A 22338-nucleotide genomic window follows, 5' to 3' on the forward strand; every position below is an offset into this window, starting at 1 on the left:
CTAAAGTACCCAAGGAAATCAAATTCTTTCTTAGTCTAGGGACATACCTAACGTTCCCCAAAGCTCGTATCATCCCATCAAACATTCTGATTCGAATAGTGTCGATTCCTTTTACAGGACATGAAGAATCATCCCCCATTAAAACTTCCCCACTGCTAACTTCTTTGTAAGTTTCAAACCATTCTCTTACTGCACGCATATGAAAAGTGCATCCAGTATCCAAAATCCAATTTGTGAAAGCCTTGGAGCCTGATCTTACTGAAAGAAGCTCCCCTTCACTCTCATGCTCGATGACTGCACTAGCTAAACCTGAGCTTCCTTCCATCTTGGCTTTCTTCTCTTTCCAAATCTTGCAGTTCCTCTTCCAATGATCGGCTGAACCACATACGAAGCAACCTTCCTTTTTTTCCTTTTTCTTCTTGGATTTTGACCTACCTCTGTTGCTTGTTTTCTCTTCCTTTGTCTTTTCCCGCCCCCTCTCCGTGCCTTTGGCATAAAGGCTTTGAGAGTTTTCAGTTATATCATCTAGTTTAGCATATGACTAAAGAGCTTGAATTACGTCTTCAAGCTTCAGGGACTCTTTTCCAAACATTAGACTTATTCGAAAGTGCTTGAAAGACGAAGGTAGAGACCTCAGCAAGATGATAGCCATATCATCATCTTTGTAAGTTTCTTCAACCTTTTGAAGATTAGTTATGCAATTCTGGAACCTGCAAACGTGATCTTCAATATCACCTCCTTCTTCCAGTCGAAGTCCGAATAGTTCATCCTTTAGAAAAAGTTTATTGGACACGTTTTTGCCCATATAAACATTCTCCAACTTTTCCCATGCTTCATGGGTAGTCATCTTTTCAGTGATGTGTGACTGAACTGATCTTGTGAGATGGATCTCGATGGAGCTCTTGGAGTTCTTGAGAACCTTAATCCATGTTGTGTCTGTCATGCTTGTCGGCTTCTCACCATTGAGTGCATCATCCAAATCTTGCTGTATCAGTACGTTCTTCATCATCCTTTGCCAGTCCGTGAAGTCATCCTTGCCGTCAAAAGGTTTTAACGCGGGTCCTAGATCCGCCTTCATCTTCCCTTTAGACATCGTAGAACCCCTTGAACCTGGCTCTGATACCAATTGTTAAATAACCCGCTGTTGGATCTTGTTCTTTAATGTAACCAATGGAAATAAACTAAACTAGCAAATATTAGAAAACTTAGACACACACAAGAATTATACTGGTTCAGCAGAACTTTTGCCTACGTCCAGTTGTGATTTCTCTAGGTAGAGAAATCACCGCTCCTTTGATTAATAATAGAGATTACAAAACTTTTGCAAACCCTAGAACTAATCTCAAAACTCTTGGCTGTCTCTGGCTGTTTTTCCCTCTCTTAAAATAAGCCTTGCCGCACCCTATTTATAGATATAGAGTTGGCTTACATGTCCCAAGGCTGATTGAATTCCTATTCCTAAGTGGATTAGGAAATTACACTTATCCAAAACCAAATAGGCTTATAGAAATCCAAACTTGAATTGAATAAGGAAAACTGAAATTCTTTCCTAATCCTTCTAGGACAAGAATCGGTATACCTCTAATTTTCCTAAAAACAATCCTAAACCAACTAGGACATATTTGACGAGCCAAAATCCTAACACAAGTCACATGTACTCTTGGAGAACTCACCTAAGTGAGAGACGTCGTGAGGTCGTGACTGTGAGAATTGGGCTATTCTTTAGCAACTCTCATGAGAATCAAGATTAGTGCATGGCCATAAATAGAGCTACCCCGCTTCCAAGTCTCAACCAATACTATGTGTGGGATATGTTGAAGTTTGGTCAAAAGTGCCGAGTTCAATACTGTGTACACTCAGGTTCCTCAAATGAAAACTATCATCACTAAGTGAAGGTTCAAGCCCGGAAGGCACTTACACCTATTGCATAGTATTATGTTGCCCATATGTATATTTTCTTTATCTTTTACTATTTTAAAATTTTAAAACCCTTTGTGGGGGATTGTTATTATTTGAAAGGATTTTAAATTTTAACGTTTTATTTTCTGTTTTAATTTTTGGCTGTTTTCTTTTATTTATTATGGGAGTTACAAATTGTTTAATTTTCAGTTTAATTTTCTATTCATTGCACCAACTTTTCTGGTTAAATGTGTTTGGAGGTTACGAGTATTGGATGCCTATAAAAGGCCACTTTTCCTTCACTTTTCAACACACTACAATCAGAGTCTCTATTCTCATACTTTCATATATGGCGAGGGGGCAAAGTGAGATGCAAAACATCGGTCAAGGGGATAAAGTCACTTTAAGGGGGTTTAGTGAGAATTGACCAATGTTTCAAGGGGCACTATAGTACTTAAGAATATATATAACGGAATTTTTAACAGACTTGATGGTGAGGGGGCAAAGTGAGATACAAAACATCGGTCAAGGGGATAAAGTCACTTTAAGGGGGTTTAGTGAGAATTAACCAATGTTTCAAGGGGCACTGTAGTACTTAAGATTATATATATATATATATATCATCTACTCGTTAAACCAATTCTATATATTCTACAAATTTTGGCATAATTAATTTTAAAATTAAAAAATAATGGAATTAATAAGTAATACAACTAGTTAACAATAATGCTAAATTGGAGAAAATATTTAGGACGATTGATAAAATTACGAATATTTGTGAAATTTTTACTTCCATTGAAAAAAGCATTTGCGTGGGCCTCCTGGCGAGATTGATCCAGCCGTTGCTGTTGTGTTTGATGAATTGAATGGAACCTTCAACTTTTCACAGTCGACAGAAACTTCATATTTTTTAAGGCCACTAAAAATCCATTCCCAACCTCCTTTCATACGGAGGATTGCTTGGATTTTCACGTTGAAACTTACAGCTCCAGTTGTGCTCTTTTCTGCATCAATGGCTTTCGCTATCTGATTGCTGACAACCGTGGGAGAAGCAACCACGACGACCAGCACCAACTTGGTCTCCTCTGGCTGCTGCACAAAAGGGTCGATGAACGCGCCTCCAAGAAACGCATTCTTGTAAAAGACCTCGGCGTCGAGCTTGCGATAAATTAGCCTGCCGCTGCCATAAGGGTTTGTGAAGAAGAAAGTGATGTTCCAGTGAGCAGTTATTTTAGGGTTTGTAGCAGAAACGTCGATGCTGAAGGGGTCAGCAGAAAATGAGCCCAGTTGGACGCTTGGGGTGGAGAACCCTTTTGGAGATAAAGTGCCGGAGAAAAACAAAACAAATCATATTGAAAATAACAAAACAGAAAATAATGAATGCGGTTAGATTATCTGCATCCTCAGGCTTAACCCTTCCGGTCTTTTCTGGTGACGATGACTGAAGCAGAGGTGCTTCCTCATCAACTTCACCCACACCCGCACCCACCTTTTGGTCTGCCGATTTTCCTCCTTCAGTCTTCTTGACTGCTATACACATGTTTAGAGTTTAGCGTATGTTTGCTTGCTAAGGATGAATGCAGGAGGGAGGAGATTATGAATATGAAGAAAAGCTAGCTAGGCCCTCGTTTCTGGTTTTTGGTGGTGGTGTTGGTTTGTCTTTTAAATAGTGACCAGGGGAGTAGTTTGTTTATAATTCTAAGTCCTAAATAAGATAGATAACCACTGAATTATTTGTTGTATGGAATCCGTATTGTCACATAACTTTCTAAATCCCAGCAGGAAAAGAACTCTATATACGATCGAATTCGTACGCACATATTACTTGTACATGAACATTGAATTATCTCTCTCTGTTTTTTTGTTTGTTTTTGTTTTGGTTCTGTATGGAATTAATACGAGTTCCTATAATGTTTAAACTCTGGTTTGCCAGATTCCCCAATCCCCGAGATTGAAGCCGCAGATGAAAGCGGCCTCTCCCTCCAATTCTAATCTCTATTGGTTTAACTTTTGACTCTCTCCACTCTCACCAGTGCATAAGATGCAAATATTGACATGAACACCATTCATAATAAGATATGAAGTTAGCTAAGTTGACTATATCTAAATTGGTTCGAACCACCCTCTCCGTAGTTGAGATTAGATTAAAGTAAAATATTGCTTGTATAAAAATAGAAAAAGGAGTAAGAAATATAATAAGAATAGGAACAGTTTCATACCATTATCACAATTATTAAGTCCTTCAGGCATAGTTACGCAAATCTTAAAATCTGAAGAATTGCTTAGACTTAATCTACATCAAGCTTGGGGTTTGAAGAGAGCATATGTGCGCGTGTGAGTATATTTTGAAACGAAACAAGGAGGAAATTGGTAAAAGATGCGTCTATATATTTGGTTTAATTCTTTCATCTTTTTTAAATTGGTATAAGATAGGAATGTTCCAACAGACGTCTCTAAGTTAGACAATTTCCCACTATATATGTTCGTTTGATCTCATCTTGTTCGGGACCCAGAAACTCACAACTCACAAGAATCAATCTCTTTTTTTTTTTTTTTAATGACCTTCCCATATTAAGGTCCTGCCTGTCAAGATTTAGATATACTATACGGGGTATCAAAACATTATACTAATCATATATCTCACATTTGACACAATGTTAATCCTGTTTACAAACAAAGATTCATAGGGATGTTATCCTACATCCTGGGCTTTCGAATTTCTAATCCCCGAAAGCTTGGTTAATCGTCGAAACCGCAACCTATTAAGACCCTACCAGGCCAAAACCAAGCAATTCAACCTCGTTTTACTGGCCTTTGAACATAAGATTTGTTGGGGTCTTCAGTCTTGAGCTTTGGAGGTCGAATTTCTCCTTTCTTGGCCTGCAAATGAACACATATAACCGTATATTGAGCAACTATCATTTTCTTTTAAATATTTTCAAGACACGACAATACAGGTCAGTTGTTGCTCATAATAGAGTAGCTGAATGAGCACATCTCACCTTCTTTCCGCCCTTCATAAAATCCCTCCAACTTGAAACCTGATCATTAAGTGAAAAGGGAAATGAACAAGAGTGAGGAAATTGAACTTTCATATATCCCTATCAATGGGTTTGGAAATTAAAATTCTCAAATTGGAATTATAGACATAATTTGTCATTCAACCTAACGACATATTACGCAAATCAAATTAATAACTGTAAAGAACCACATGTCAAGCAATATGACAGTTGATTGGAAAACTGAGTCCAGTAAAGATTTCCAAAAGTTTTGGAAGAAATATAGCTGCAATTATAGACTTGACGGGCAAAAATGAGTTCAAAGCTGGAAACATGGACATCTCCCCATGATATTTCACATGCATCTTATGCCCTGGAATATGAAAGTTCAATATTACCTTTGAAGAAGGAAATAAAATACTTTGCAGCCTTTGGAAAATAAAGAATATCAAGATACAACATATATTTCAATGGAGATGCCATTCAAAAATTCAGTGGGCACTGGGTAATAACAAGAGGTACAGGTTAGGTTCTCACAGATCCTGACAAGAGAATGGCATACAATAATATATAGAATGTGAGGTGGTTTGAAGTCCCCAAGTTCTTGGCTATTTAAATGCTTCCGGAGGGCTTGCTAGTATAGATAACCATAAAATTCACAATTCAAATAAGACCATCAGCACCCATTTGGACCATGACAACCACAAACTAGCCATTGTCAATTTGATTAAACGTTGGCTTCATTGTGGACAACTGAACATGTATCTGTAGCATGTCCAAAATATCTATATTAACTGCTCATATCTCCTCAGTTCCTCATTCTTTTATTTTATTTGGTTGGCATTTAAATGTATGAGACAGGCAGTTGAATCAACCGTTCCAGTTATATTAAGCAGGAAAGATCCCCTACATTGACTAGATTTTGTTGAACGAAAAAACTTATGAATGGAATGAATTTCGAGTTCTACATAGTACATGCATAACCTGGGAATAACAGGGGCAACTCCCTTTACCTTAGACCTTTAATCATGAGAACAACCAAACAAATCCAACAGATAACAACATTTAGCTACAATCTTGTAACCTTTAAAGCATACACATAGAATTAAAAATAATGTCTAAAGGAACTGATGACAATAACTACCTCATATTGTAAATTCAAGCCCAACTGCGCACATTTTATGTTGCCATACATAGAAAAGAGCAAAAAGATAGAAACAAACCCTTTGTTCTCTTGTTCCTTCCCACTGTTCCTCATGCTCTCTTTTTCTTTTCCACATCTCTTTGGTCTCTTCTTCATCTTTTTTCAATCTACCTTCCTCTTCTGATATCTAAATGGCAATGAAGATAAAGAAAACTTTATATGGAACTTTAGATACGCAAAGCTCAATGAATCAAAAGAAAAAAAAAAACTACATTTTCAGCATACCCTCATTTGCATTTTTCTCCTTCGCCATTCTTGTTCTGTTAATATTTCTCGAACCTTCATTTTCAGTTCTTGCTGGAACTCTTCTGACTGTTCATACTGTTGCTCATATTTACCCTGTATCATATAACAAAGAGGCACAATGTTTACTTGGTTGCTTCCCAAGCCAGGAATTGGGAAAGGCCAATAAAAACTAACTACTTGAATTATGGACCCCCATGTCCAAAACACTCCCCATTCCCTTCCTCACAACAGGGGAAACATCAAAAGAAATATTAAAGGAATATTATGTAAATCAGTAAACAAAGAAGGATAGAGAAGGAACCATAACTAAAAAGCTATATGAATAGTATGCAAAGTAAAAATGAACCAGAATAGCATTTTCAATATCCTATGCTATCAAAGAAACATAAAGAGTAAGACAACCTGACTTATGAATCTTTATTATTTATATAAGTAACAGGAATTTTCATCAAGAAGAAAAGAGTAAAAAGATAGTGAACAGGGTCCACTTCTGAAAAAAAATAAACATGAAACCTGGAACAACAAAACTCTATCATAAGAGGAATACAACAGCACAAAACCATAATTTCCAAAGAACTATAAAACAACTGCTTTCATATCTAACAAAATAGGGTGCTGATTTTCCCACTTCCCTTTGCTTTTTCTAATACTTTTTACTCTAACATACAAGGGAGTGTAAGTGGACAAAAGAGGAATGGGAGCATACAATTTCAAACAAATGGAGTGTAAGTGGACAAAAGAAAAGTGGGAAAATCAGCTCCCATAAAATAACATAAATTTTATCTCTCTTTCCAACAAAAATCATGTGATAGGGGTTATTAGCTGAAAGTTCAGTAAAGAGCCATTTATCTAGGGCATTCTTCATGGGGCACTTTACCATCAGCAATAAGGCAAATCTTGTAAGAAATCAAATCTTACTAAAATACTCATTTTGTAATTTCTTTTGGGCGATATTAATTCTATAAGTCAAATCTACCTAATTAATTATAATGATTTATCGGTCAAAAGAAAAAGGATCTAAATCTGTAAATGATGCCACCAGATTGGTCATAACAAGAAACAGATATATGCAACATATGCAAGCGAAAAAGAGTTCGGGGATCTGAAAGTACCTCATCAACCAATGATTTTATTTTAGAAGCTGTATCTTTCTTCAACTGCTTCTTCCTTTTTGCTCTAAGTTCATCTGCAGTCCATATTAAGAAATTATAATTGCTTTTCCCCCTCCAGTAACACAAACCCCACCCAAAGAACAAATAACTTAATAATTAAGAATGAAAGATGCGAGAAGGATAATTGGATTATACATTACTTCAGGATGGCACAAAATAGTTTGAATGCTTCATACTTATCTAATCTAACCAAACCACATTTTGAGATTTGTAAACGCTTTTGGATGTATTAAGAGCCCAATGTAGATGGGAAAATCTAGCCACAAAAACAAACAAAAAAGAAATAGACTTTAGTACTGACCTTTGGCTGCATTGACTTGGCTAATAATATAATCCCTTTCCTGTTGATCGAGTAATAGCTGTTGCGCTTTTGCCAATGCTGCCAACAAAGCAATAACCAATGTTAATTTAAGCAAACATTTCAATATAGAAATACAAATGTCCATTAATATATGTATTACAGATAATTTGCATCCATACTCTGTACAAAACCAAAGCATTAGCAAGCACCACACTGTCAACAGCTGCCTACCAACAAGGGAAGACAATGCATCTAATGTGATGTCATCTTGCACATGTTCAAAGTAAAAAATTACCAACCTAAAACACAATACTAACACAAATGACACATTCAAGATCATTATTTTTTCTCTTTTCTTTTTGGAGAAAATAAAGAGTATACTGATAAAAGTCGATAGGTACAAAAACTTCTGCCTAGCTGTGAACAAGATATCCACAATCTAGGCAAAACTATATGATAATTCTATTAAATCGAGTGTACAACTACAAACATCTCTCTAAACACAGAATACAGAAGTCAACTTAGCTCCCAGCTGCACCCAATGCCCAATGGGTACCCATTGCCCATCCCTAACTAAAGGTAAAAAGCTGCCCTACTATGGACTAGAGTATATGAATACATAGATGCTACTTTAGAATTTAAAGATCAAAACTGGTACTACAGAATTCACAGATACTTCAGTCTGCGTATAAGCTTACTGAAGCTATCCAAAATCATGTCCATTCATGTATGTTTCCAATAACATGTGTTAGTTCAGGGTTTAAATCATGTCAAAACACATTAAAATCATCAGATTTCAAAGGAAAACTATACATTTATATTTATATACCAAACATATGTTCAGTAAAAAACTTGAAATAAAATGGAAACTGTTAAAAACGTATTTAAACCCAACACACGGTATAAAACATAGATTTAAGCACCTCCAAATGCCTCCTTAGCCTGTGGATGCTTGCACTTATCGGGGTGAACCATTAAAGATAACTGTAAGCAATTCAAATAAAAATGTGTCAACCAATGACTGAATCATAAAATCACCAAGAAAACGGCCATACCAAATTTAAGTTGAAGGAGGGAATTACCTTACGATACTGCTTTTTGACATCTTCTGGGGATGCATCAAAGGGTAAGTTAAGATACTCAAAAGGATTTAACTTGAAGCACGAGAGGATCCTACATATTTTTGCCAATGCCGAGAAAAACTTAATTAGATACTTGTGACATACCTACAAAATGTTTCTTTGCATTGTGTGATAAACTGATAGTAACAGATATATTACATTTTATTTATAAAAAGCTCAAAATTCATTCAAAGAGAAAGAAGCCTAAGTTGAGTGGGTAATGTCCAGTTGTGTATCCTTTATGGACAATGCTGTTTAGGGAGACCCAAGTTGAGTTGGGCAATTCCAGAATCTTGTGCTGCATTACCATGTGCAAAGCCAAAGTTTTGTGGAGGGAGGGGCTTGGTGCAAGGTAGATGTGCTGTATTGGCAATATTTTGGGCTGTTTGGATGGAGGGAAGCAAGACTTTTTTAAGATGCTAAAGGGGACGATGTGGATTTTCTATGGGACAGAGTTTCCTTCTGGGAATCCTTGTGGGCTTCACAACCCCAGAAAACAAAGCACCCTCTTCTCTCTAACAATTTGAACATTTATCTAACAATACATTAGACAAAACACTCAGCTAACTTGACCTATTTCAATCTATCCATTATATAGCATTCCGCAATGCGTACATGCACATTCTTCTAATCTAGTCCAAAAATAATGCACAAGTACACACATGTACTTCGAAAAAATTCCAACAACACATGTTCAATCATATTAAACGCATTACAGTGCAAACCGCAGCTCCATAAATCTTGTCAAAGTATGTATGAAAAATAAAAAGAAATTTGAAATGCAGTACACCTCATTAATAACTCTAATTCCCAGCCAAACCCATAGGTAGGCAATACATATTGCAACCTATTCGATTTCAATCAGGGCAATACATATTGCAGCGACGTGAATTTCAATAAGGGTTCCATTAATTGCCCACAAATATAAATAACCCCATCGCCAGAACCCTAATTACCAATTAAACTGTAACCATAACCACATCGTTTAGTAACAAACCCATATAATAACTCATATTCAATGACATACACACAAATATAACATACATGTACATGCACACATAGAGAGAGGGAAAGACCTGAGGACTTGGTTGTCCCTCTCAACTTCACTAACTTCAGCGAAGAAGTTCTTGAGAAGCAAATCGCCGTCCATGGATGCCTCACCCCCCTACAAATTTCGATCTGGATCGAGCGTACCCAATCGCGGTACGGTATCGATCTGGAACGAAAGATTTATCGACTCAGTTCCAGAGGAGAGAACACTACCTAATAGACGACGTCGCTGCTACAGAACAGTACCTGACCTTTGACAACAGACGAGCAATCGAGGGCACATGAGGGAGAGTGCTACACGTTTGATTCTTTTTTGGACGAATAGATTCGAATAGGTGGGACTGGTGATAAATGGATGCAAGCGGCTCTAGTCCGTTGGATCTAATCCAACGGATGAAAATAAGTCCAATCTTACAATAGAAACGGGTAAATAAAACCCGTGTGTGTAATGACCACCCGACTAAACTTGAACAAAACGTAGCGATGCCTTCTCTCCTTGTCTCCAACCTGTGAAACAACTTCCTCTTCTTCCACACCAAGTCCACCATGGATGATCGCGGAGATCCAATCCTCCCTTCACATTCGCCTTTCTCTCTCTTTCTTTCTCAAATCTTGAGGCCCATCAAAAAAAAGATTCCACCTTCCCAGCAATTCTTCGCTCAAAGAATCTACAGTAGCAACCTTTAATCTGCTACCTCCTCAATTTCATCCTGGTGTGTCTTGGTTGGTAGCCTAGAGAGGTAAATATGCAAAAAAATATTCTAAATTAGCATATTTTTTTGGTGTATTGAAACCTGGGATTGTTAATATAAATTAGGCTTTTATTTTTTTATTTTTTTATATTGAGTTTTAGGTTATAATATCTGCCTTTGATTTATGCTGGTTTTCAGTCTTCTAGTTTCTAGTTAGACAAACCATTTGCAGAGAAGGAGAGGATTATATATTAATTCTGCACTATTTGGCTGCTGCATTTTTTATTGATGAAGAAAATGAAACAGTGACTAGGTAAAAATGAAATAATGAAGCAAATGTTTGAACGCTTATTTTGTTATGTTTTGAAGCCTCATGCATGTGTTATGTTCTGAAGGCTTTTAAGAAAATGAAATGGTGAATAGGCCAGAAAATTTATTTGTCCATGGGTTTGCGAATACAGGTAGTTGGTTTTTGTTTAACTTTAGTATTACTAATACGTAATAACTTGATATTGTTCAACTAGCTGGCCCTTGTGTTTGTAGTCATAAAGCATGTATATGCTTATAGGTCTAGCCACACCACATTGATTTATAGTTTCTGTTATAAGAGTGTTTGGTCTTTATATGTATATATATATATATATATATATATATGGGAACGTGAATGGTTGAGCAGATTAACAAAGTGAGTTTAACTCTTGTTGACTCTTTAATCTACCAAGTGTTGATGCGTAATTTTTTTCTTTTCTAGGTATCTAATTTGATAGAGATACAAGCATATGATAAAGTTTTCGTAGCATGATGACATACAATTGATTGTATTGTAAGCTCCCTTAATTGTCCCATGACTATTCCCTTGTCTACCTCATACAAGAAAAAATATGTAAGTAAAAAAAAAATTTATAAACATGTATGTTGCAGTCTTCTCCTATTAAAAGTTGGTTCTGGGAAAATATTATAGATTAACTAGGATCAGCAAGAAATTGGATTTCGAAGCGAACATGGCTAAGGTGTGTCGAGCCCTGAATATACCCGCAGCATTTTGCGAATGGTACTGGCTGTTGAGCGAGTATCGGAAAAAGGCTAGTGATTTGCCCTTGCTAAAGATGCTGAGAGATAAAAGTAGTATAGACCAGACTTAGATGATCATCCTTTTGAACAAGAGGAGTTCTCGATCGAACTCCTTAGAAAGAGGAAGGCCGACGCTAGGTCCTCCAAAAATGAAGCTGCAACTTCACGAGCAAGGAATGTGTCTCTGCTGAGAAAGAAGTTAAGACTTCCTTCTGCTGTGATCAAGTCTTATTTGAAAGAGGTCTCGTTTGTTGAGAAGACTAAATTAGGAGCTGCTCCTTCGTTATCTGCCAAGGTCAAGCACCTCGTCGGCACGGATAGTAAGATTGGCAGTATGCGGTATGTTCAGGACATTCTACTTAAGTCTCCAACTGACAAGCTCAAAACTTGCAATCTGCCATGCAAATAAGTCTGTTTTTGAACTTGTTCGCCTGGCGATAAATAAATGGTTGCTATCATTCCTCACCAAAGTTCGAGTTGTCTGCACCAGTCAAGGGATGAGGATCAAACTGGGAGGATTGCTCCACTGTCTAACAATCATGATCCATCTACTAAGCCACAAGCAGTCAATCACGAAGCTGATTCATCATCATTGACTCCTTTGGAGGCGAGGATGGCTACGGCTAGGCGTGGCAATGGGTTGTGTGGGTTCGTGTCGCATCGGGATAATAAACGTGTCAAGAATGTTCAACCCAAACCCAACCCATTTAAAAAAACGTGTCGTGTTGGGTTCGAGTCGTCTTAAACAGGTTACCTAATTAATAACCTGTTTACTCATTCCTAGTTTCCAATAGATTCGTACACTTGTGGGTATTTATAGTTGGATGATTAGCATATTAATTTGTGTCATTAAAATTAAAATATAAAAAAAAAAAAATTAAAAAAAATGGAAAAATTAGAAAAATATTTCTTTCACATTAAAAAAAAAAAAAAGAAACAAGGGACTACATTAATTTTTATTTATTTAAAAACAACAACATCATGGCGTACTTCATGATTCCACAATAGGAGCCTTTAGTTTGGCCCTCTGGACCTCTTCTCTTGGGTTTTAATGCACAGCTTCTTTAGGGCTCATCACTCGAGCTCCCAAAGATCACACCCTTAGCTTGAGCATAACTTGTGTCGTGATCTCGTTTGCTTGCGTTTACCCGGTCGATCCAGGGCCTCCAGCTGCTTTTGCATGTTTTAAGAGTAAAAATCTACCTTTTTTAAAAATAAAAAAAAATAAAAATTTCTTTATAGCTTTTGATTCTCTTCTTGCAATATTTCAAGCTGATGTCGATTCGCCTCCGTCGTCTTTGCTCTCTCCCTCTTTAAACTCCATATAAGACAATGACAATCTTCAATCAAACTCCGCTCTACCACCAATTGAGCTGTTAGCACCTGCACCTCATGGGATTTCACAATGAGGCGATGCCCCACACTTGCGGGCAAATGCCGCACTTTGCGCGCTCAATGCCATGGCATCACTCACCACCTGATCATCATCCCTCGTCCCCAGCACGCGCATATCCCTAGGAGTCACTAAACTCCTTGCAACTCCAATGGCAACATCGTTGTCAATGAGTAATAAGTCGTTTACAGTTATTGGTCCTTGTGAGGAAGCAAAGTAGGGCATCCACACTGGTGCAGCCCTTTACCCCCATGTCTATGTTGGGGTAGCTAGGTTTAGATTGAGAGAAGGTGATAATGAAGAAGCCATATTTTATTTCTAAGTTTGAGGAGAATGGGAAGGAAGAAAATTGGCGAAGCTAGGTGTTTTGTTTTATGAGTTGTGATTTTTTTCCCCTTGTTTCCTTTTATACCTGCCCATTATGACACTCGTTTCTGATTTTTCCCCACACCTCTCGTAAATCCTAGAGACGTGGGGAAAAATCCCGAAGCGAAAATTACGTTGCGGAAATCACTAAACCACGCCATGATGTTGTTTTTATATAATAAAAAAATTAATGTAGTTCTTTGTTTCTTCTTTTTTAATGTGAAATAAATATTTTTCTAATTTTTCCTCTTTTTATTTATTTATTTTAATTTTAACGACGCAACTTAATGTGCTAATCATTCAACTATAAATACTCACAAGTGTACAAATCTATTGGAAACTAGGAATGAGTAACCAGTTTAAGATGACCCGAACCCGACATAACACGTTTATTAAATGGGTCGGGTTTGGGTTGAGCATTCTTGACACGTTTATTATCTCGACCTGACATGACCCATTGCCACGCCTACCTACGTCTCCCTTAGTACGTTTTGGCGATTGCCTATGTCTCCTTTAAGACGTTTTGGCAAGTGGACTTTGTCTCCCTTAAGAAGTTTTGACGGTGGACTACGTCTCCCTTAGGACATTTTGGCAGTTGCTTACGTCTCTCTTAAGACGTTTTGGCAGGTGGCATATGTCTCCCTTATGACGTTTTGGCGGTTGCCTACGTCTCCCTTAGAACGTTTTGGCAGGTGGCAAATGTCTCCCTTAGGACGTTTTGGCGGTGGCCTACGTCACTCTTAGGATGTTTTGGTAGTTTCCTTCGTCTCCCTTAGGATGTTTTGGTAGTTGTCATGCGTCTTCTTTAGGACACTTCATTATAGTTGTCCTACGTCTCCCTTAGGACATCTTGGATATCTTCTTGCGTCTCCCTTAAGACACTTTGGATCTTCTCTTGAACACTTCTTTTGAAAAACTCGAATTTCTTCGAAGTGGAGTGGACTTAGTCATTTGTCTGCCGCGCAAATCTCACAGCCTGGAGTTCCGGGCCGAGGGGATGTGCGTTAACACGGGGTTTCCTGCTTTTGGGTGCGGTGCGGTTGTGCGCGGGCGTGCCAGCACGGTCTACCGTGCGTTGATGTGTTGATGAGTGTTGGATGGATAAGTGGTGCGCCTGTTTGATCTGTCTTCCTAGTCAAACGATTGTAGCCGAGAGAGGAACTGTTCTCGGCTGTTAGGTTCACGGCCTGAACTACAAGGCCGTTGAGTGATGGTGTTGGTGGCGGGTTTTCGACGGTGCTCCGGCGCGCTGCTCAGGAAGCGACGGTCGTGTGATATATGGGGTGAGTGAACGAACAACAAGGATGGTGCTCCGGCGCCTTGAAAATCAAGGGTCGTATGATATATTGATGAATGGATTTTCCTTACAATCTACCACTACTCCTAGGAAAGCAAGTAAAGATATTGAAAGTGCATTACAGGAAAAAATAAGTTGCTCCGTGGGAGGCTTTGTTTTGGTGTTGAACCCTTTGATTGTAGCTCGAGTCTTGTATTTATAGGAAGAGTCCATGGATGAGTAATCGAGGCTGAATTTACGCGTAGTGGAGTCTGATTAGCGCAAGTGGGCAGTCCAATCGACATTTGGGATCGTGAAGTATGGTGGTGAGACCCCAGAAATCCCGGTGAATCTCGGCCGCCGCTCTTGATCGTGGGTTCTGAGCCTCTGGCCGTGGAGACGCATTTATGGCCTGGATAGCTGGTGAACCAACATCTCAGGCTGTCAGAATTCTTGTGAGAATGTCCACGTCTAATCACTCTGATCCTTATCACCAAATCCTGACTTCAGTCACTTCCCACCTTCCCTCATGCATTAAATGCTTCTTTGTGGCCAATGGGTTTGCTGCATTAAACAGGCACTACTTCATTAAATGAAGCCTGGGACCCTGCTATCACGTGATGATTTGCCTTTAATGCCTTGGCCGCAATTTTGTTCGGCCTCGGCCTCGGCCTACGCTTGAGGCCGAGATGATCATGCCTTAGCATTTCTTCTTTTATTTTTAGGAAGGCGAAATACCCTGGCGAAACGCTGCGTTTCAGCTTCTGCGAACAAGTGCCAGGGCCGAGAGAAAGGGCTCCTTCGGCCAGCTCATGGCCGTGATTTATCAGGCACAAACATCATTTGCTTGCCAATGTATTGTGATCCGTTGTTAGTGACCAGCAACTGTGGGCAGCCGAATCGACATATGATGTTTCTCCAGATGAATCGTTCCACATAGCAGATGATAGAGCTTCGACTTCAATCCATTTAGTAAAGTAGTCGGTGGCAACGATCATCATGTCCTTCTTGGCATGTGCCAGCAGCAGGGAGTCCATTAATTTGATGGTCCATTGCATGAATGGCAATGGACTATTCTGTGGATGATACACTTCGATTGGCAGACTTGAGACAAGCTTATAGTGTTGGCCTCGATCACATTTTTTGACATACTCTGTAGAGTCGTGGCGCATGGTAGGCCAAAAGTAGCCTATACTAAGAGCCTTCTAGGCGAGTGACCTATCCCCGTTGCGGTTTCCACATTCGCCGTTGTGGATTTTGCAAACCACTTTGAAAGTTTGCGAGTACTTGATGCAGATGAGATGAGGACCATAATATAATCTTCGAACAATCTTGTTGTCATTCATGTAATATCTTACAGCTTTTTGCTTGATTTCTCTAGCATCAGACTTCTCCCTTGGCAAATTTTCGTTCACTAAGTAGTCAATGATGGGGTTTTGCTTTGCTTCTTTGATGCTTGGCTAATCAAGGTGCTCAACCGGAATTGAACATCTGAACTGGGTATCCAACATTGATCCCAAGCTTGCCAGCACATATGCACGTGTGTTCTCTGCCAAGGGAACTTGTTAGATGGTGAAGTTAGGGAATGCCTTCAAAAGCTCTTGGACTTTGCTATGTATTCCCCTGACGCTTGATTACTGATAAGTTAAGAATCTAAGTAGATGGCTAGCCTCTTGATTGATAGCGAGTTTGCCACGCGTAGTCCAGCGAGTAGCGCCTCGTACTTTGCTTTGTTGTTTGAGGCTAGAAAGCCCAGTGTGATGGCTTGCTCCAACAAGGTTCCGTCTTGGGTAATTTTAATGACGCCTACTCCATCTCCCTTGTAATTTGAAGCTCCGCCTATGCGTAACTGCCGCATGTATTGGAGCATGTCAAGATCAACGAAGGAGGTCTCGCATGTTCTCGAACTTTCCTTGAATATGTTAACCAGCTTCTCTTCTTTGGCTGATGGAATGAACTCCATAACGAAATCTGCTAAAGCTTGGGCTTTTATCGCAGTCTTCGGTCAGTAGAGGAGGTCATATTGACTTAATTCGATAACCTACTTCATGAGTCGCTGAGAAGCATCAAGACTATGAAGAATCGATCTCAAATGAAATTCTGTCATGACGATGATACGGTGAACTTGGTAGTAGTGTCTTAATTTTCTTGCAAATGCTACAAGGGACAAAATGAGCCTCTCCATTTTCGGATAGTGAGTCTTTGCATTGAGGAGGTCTTTTGACATGTAGAATATCGGATGTTGTGCCCTCAGCTCTTCGCGACTGAGATCTAAGCTAATTACTGAGTTGGACACCGCCAGGTAGATGAACAAATCTTTGCCTAGTACGAGTTTTGAGAGCAGGGGAGGTGAAGTAAGGTAGGTCTTTAAGTTTTCAAAATCTACCTCGCACTCTTCATACCACTTGTCTCTTTATCAGTGAATTTCGAAAGGAATCGATTTAGAGCTGTTGCTCTGCATGTCAAACTTTGTATCTTTTTTGTTGTGGTAGGCGACTTCATGTTGAGAATGGCCTTGATTTGATTCATATGTGCATCGATGCCTCTTTAGGTGACTAAGTATCCCAAATATGGGCCAGATGAGATTCCAAATGTGCACTTGCTCAGGTTCAACTTTATGTGGTACTTTTGGAGCAGTCTCGGCATGATTCTTGATGTGATCTGCTTGTTGGGGAGCTTTGACTAGCATCTCATCTACGTAGATCTCCATAGTCGTGTTGATCCACTCTTTGAAAATCTTGTTCACGAGCCTCTAGTACGTTGCTCCGGTATTCTTCAACCTAAAGGACATGACTTTGTAGCAATATGTGCCTCTTTCAATTATGAAAGAAGTCTACGCTTTATCGTCCTCATGCATTATGATTTGATTGTAGCCGGAGTATGCGTTCATGAAGCTTAGCAGTTGGTTGTCGGAAGTCGAATCTACTAGCTGATCAATTCTTGGCAGTGGAAAGTTGTCCTTCGGGCATGCCTTGGTAAGGTCGGTGTAATCCACACACACTCTCTACTTGCCTTGGTCTTTCTTTGCCCCTAGAACAACGTTGGCCAGCCACTTTAAGTAGGAGCCTTCTTTAATGAAGCCGATAGCTAGAAGCTTGTCAATCTCGGTTTCAATGATGGCAACTCATTTAGGAGCGAAGTTGCGTCTCTTCTGCGCTATTGATCTACTGGCTGGTTTGACATGAAGGCGATGGCAGATGATCTACGGATCAATGGTTGGCATGCCAAATGGTGACCACGCAAACACGTATCTGTTGTTCTGGAGGAAGGTGGTAAGCTCCATCTTCTCTTCTAGGCTTAGGCGCGAGTCGATCCGGGCTTTTCTTTATGGCTTATCAGAATTAAGGGATACTAGCTCGACATCCTCCTCGAGCTGCCATCCTTCTTCAGGAGAGACCTACGGACGAATTCACTCATCTTGGTCCTGATTCTTTAATTTCTTTTGAAGGATGATTATTCTCTTTCCCTTCTAGTCCGCTCGACTGTCAAGAACAAATTGGGTCTGTCTTCTTTTCTTCAGTCCTTGAGTTGAGCATCTTCTCGCTACTGCTTAATCACTGTTAATCTGCCCGACACCTCCCCAAGGATTAGGTAGCAGATTTTCTGGTGCGTAGTGGAAGTGATGACGTTGATCTTGCCAATTCATGGCATGCCCATGATGCCATTACATAGGGAGACCTCATCGATGATTATGAACATCTATTCGCTGATCACTGGTGGAGAGCAAACACCGATCTCTACCGTTCCCACAGTGATCGAGGTTGGTCCATTGAAGACGATCAGCTACCTGGTTAATTTATTGCAAGGGATTCTCTATGGCTTGTCACCGTGAGTTGGCCCTTCTGGAGCAAGCAGGTGAGCATGTTTTTTCGCGTATTTCATGAGGATGATCGTGAGCCTAATCTCGTATGAATGCTTCTCTGAGGGCCCAAGCGAGCATGAAAATCGGATCGTAGGCCTAACCTCTCGTGCACATTGGTCTTTGGACTAATCTCGATCGGAGACTCAATCTACTTTGAGTAGGGCTAGCGGATGCATGTGACATCCCAACGTGCTGAGCAGGACGCTTTAATCTTTCTCCTTGCCTGCTTGCTCCTGCTCGACCTGTCTAGGACCTCTTAAACTACCTGCCTGCGCGCTCTTCCATCCTTCTCTCTTCACCATGGGATCGAGGGCCAAGGTCTTTGATCAAATTGATATGCCTAAAGAGTTGTCCAACCAAGTTGTTTTGGTCGTATACTCTTTGACTGAGTTGGTCTACTCTAATGCTGAGGTCTGCTTGACTGCTTGGATTTGAAGGAGAGAATTGTGTGGAGCCCAATGACACGTGGGCTAAGGTTTCGTTAGAGGTGTAGGGAGCAATCGTTAAGCTCGGCGGCAAAGGAGGGAATTGATGGAGTTGTTCCAAGATGGTCGTGAGTGGTGGTTCCACCATGCACTGCGGCTTCGTCGTGGTGATGAACCTCGAATTCGGCCGTAAGGCCATGTGGCAGCAAGGATGCGGTGGCCACGGGGCCATGAGATGGAGCCATGGTCTTGGTCGAGGGATCGCAAGACGTATGGCTTTGGCTCGTTGCGAATTGCGTCATCGCGGCGGCCTCGCTTCGAGTGCACATGCTTCCAACCATGGTTGTTTGGAAGGCTTTAGTTGAGTGAAGAATAGGAGGAAACATATTCCTTTAATTTAATAGCATGCATTGAGTATAACTCTTGCTCTAAATGGAAGAACCAAATATGTTTGAGCAAAATTCCCCACGGGGAATATTTGCGGGTTGATTCTATGATCTTTGACCTTCTTTCTCTCTCTTCCTCGATCCCTGCAAAATAAATATGAGTAAATAGACCACACCCGAAGGGTTTTGACCAAAGGCCCTTCGATGCCGAAGTTAGTTCGATTGGATCTTGAAAAAGATACGACAATAGCTAAAGTGGATGAAGTTTTCTCTCACAAGAAGAACCGGGTTGCCGGAGCTGTGTGTGGTGGCACTTAGCCGTGTGGGAGAGAAAAGAGAGAGAGTTGCGGGAAGAGAGGATTTTAGGGTTAAAAAAGAGTTACCTTAAATGCCTTGTGTATCCATGTATTTATAGGCTCGTTGTGTGCTAGGGTTTTGGGAGAATAATCCTTATTTTGTTAGGATTATTTTTTACCCAAAAAGATGATAGGAATTACTCCAAGAGATTTAGTGAAAATTGGTTCCTTAATTTAGGGAGATATTCCTATCTTAAATTAAAGATAATTTCTCTAATTAAATAGGATTTAATTAGTGTTATTAGTTGACCTAAGGAATGTTCTTTTTCCACGTGTCGTCTCCTTATTGGCCGGCAAAATATGTGTTCCCACATAGTGCATCTCATGTGTGAAGTCAAAACAAAACTTATACTTCTGTTAATGGTACTCATTAACTTTAAGTTTCATTGTACTTTTAAAATTACACATTTTGAAAGCTAAGTGTTGTCATTGAAGAAAATTTATGAAAATCAGGATTTTGTAATCTGGGTTTCTTTTGTTCTATATCTGAGTTTGTCATGGGCAGCTGGGCTTGTGGGTTTTTCCTTTTTTCTTTTTTTGTTTTGTGTGTGTGTGTGTTTATACACTTGAACATGATGGGTAAAGAGAGAGATGGTACAAACATGTGGCAGATTAAGTATAAAATCAATCTTTCTCCTTCTCTATGTTTCTTTTTTTGGATAGGAAAAACAAAAATGTAAAAGAATTGTACCCCTTGGACTTTCTTATTAGAATAAATGAATTTGATATAGCTAAACTAAACAGAGCACTTGATATTTATTTATTTTTATTTAGTGAAAGACTAGCTTTGGTTAATTTCCGTAGTCACTGAATTGAGGTGTTGGGATGAGGCTGCGGAAGGAGGCGACGTGTAATTTGAACCAATGGGCTATGGACTTCGATTGCAATATGAAGAACATCAAGGAGTTGATAGCTAAGGCTAAGGAGGCTAGGTTGTGATTCAGCTTGGTCCTGAGCTTGAAATTACTGGTTATGGCTGCGAAGACCATTTCCTTGAGCTCGATACTGTTAATCATGCGTAAGTTCTTAGCATTTCAAACTAGTTTTTCAAAGTTTAGTTTTGAAAAAGAAAAAAATGGTATATAGAGTGTTAAAGCTTTTTGTTGACAATACATCATCTTTTGGTCTCATTTGTGGATTAATTATGTGTAAAAAAATTAACTTGCAAGGAAATTTATAAGTTATTGTTAATGGTAATCTTGCATGATGATTGAGAAGTGTGTTTGAACAAAAAGATTATCATGATATACTTAAAGTTGTGGCTTGAGATGTATTATTTTGAAAATTAGTGTGGATATGTTATGAACCCCATATTGCGCCAGTGTATTGTTTTTCAATTGTGTATTTATTGTACATATGTTGCCATCTTAGTGCTCTTGTATTGCTATCATATTGCTTGAGTATTGCCATAGCAGTGCCCCTGTATCGCCTTTTTTTCAAGTATGGAGTTTTTGTATTGCCACTCTATTGCCTTGGTATTACCACTATATTGCCATCATATCACTTTTTTTTTCTTTTCAAGTGTGTTCAAATGTAATTATAGTGGGAGTATGAAGTTTTTGCATTATCATCGTATTGCCTCCCTATTGCCCTAATATTCTCACTGCATTGCCATCGTATCACCTTTGTTTTGAAATTATAGTGGGATTAGGGACACATAACATGAACTCAAATATGTGGAATTATAATTTTAGACCTTAAATATCAAAGCCACTGTCGTAAGGAACACATAGCATTTTTCGGTGTATTTTTCTGATTTTTCATTAATTATTTACAAATTTTTTAAGATAGAAAAAAAAAAAAGAGGGAAGAAAGCCAACATGTGGCGCTACCATATAAAGACACGCGTCATGAATACTTACTCCTCGCCAATAAGCAGTTGCCACATGTCAATCATTTGTGTAACATCCCATCGCGAAATTTAATTTAATTTTTAAAATTCTAAAGTGAAAAGATGACTTTAACCTTAGGTTCCTTGATGGTTTAGAGTTGACATTTTGCTCGGGGCTAGTTTTAGAAATTTTCTTGGTTCCATTGCATAGTGCTTGATCTCATGAGTTCGTAGACACGTTTTGGGCCTAAATTGGAGTTGAAACGGAGATGTTTTGGCTAACGGAAGTGTAGTGACATAACCATAAATATTTCAAAATTGAATTTTTAAAGTAGGACCTAAACTGGCCCAAGTGAGGGCACTTTCTCTCTCCTCTCTCTCCCGATCTCTCTTTGTCTCTCAGAAGACCGCACACAGCGCCTCTTCGACTTCCTAGCGGCACAATGCCAATGTCCAGCTACCTCCGCAAACGAGACTGGTAGTAAAATGATGAGCACTGACCGGCAACAACGTTTGGGCCAAGACCCCGCCACCCCAGACCGTCACGCCGTCGATGTGAGCTCGGAAAGGGCCGATAGTTTCCATGGTTTCCGTCTCCATTTCAAACAACTCCGATGGCCATTGACGTCGATCTTAGTATGGATTTCGATCCTCTCCTCGTGCTCTTGTTGATTGTGTAGGTGGTTAG

The 22338-nt window shown here is 39.4% G+C and overlaps 1 protein-coding gene and 1 long non-coding RNA gene across 3 annotated transcripts; one reads left to right on the forward strand and one right to left on the reverse strand.

Moving 5' to 3' along the window:
* Positions 1-4511: 4511 nt before the first annotated feature.
* LOC110760034 (Chaperone DnaJ-domain superfamily protein) lies at positions 4512-10288 on the reverse strand. Its single transcript, XM_021962210.2, has 9 exons — positions 10019-10288; positions 8904-8994; positions 8745-8805; positions 7822-7899; positions 7461-7534; positions 6328-6441; positions 6122-6229; positions 4902-4940; positions 4512-4779 (listed from the first exon to the last, which is right to left on the reverse strand). Exons 1-9 carry the CDS (start codon positions 10090-10092, stop codon positions 4693-4695), a joined length of 726 nt encoding a protein of 241 aa, XP_021817902.1. The 5' UTR covers positions 10093-10288; the 3' UTR covers positions 4512-4692.
* Positions 10289-10432: 144 nt separating this feature from the next.
* On the forward strand, positions 10433-21036 carry LOC110760035 (uncharacterized). Of its 2 annotated transcripts, none has more exons than XR_002527199.2 (2): positions 10433-10732; positions 20594-21036. It is a non-coding gene; the product is annotated as an uncharacterized LOC110760035 (long non-coding RNA). The 2 variants fall into 2 exon arrangements; XR_015836464.1 differs by having other exon boundaries at positions 20624-21036.
* The last annotated feature ends 1302 nt before the right edge of the window (positions 21037-22338 follow it).

The sequence above is a fragment of the Prunus avium genome, chromosome 6 (assembly GCF_965620075.1).
Source record: "Prunus avium chromosome 6, drPruAviu1.hap1.1, whole genome shotgun sequence".
Classification (NCBI taxonomy): domain Eukaryota; kingdom Viridiplantae; phylum Streptophyta; class Magnoliopsida; order Rosales; family Rosaceae; genus Prunus; species Prunus avium.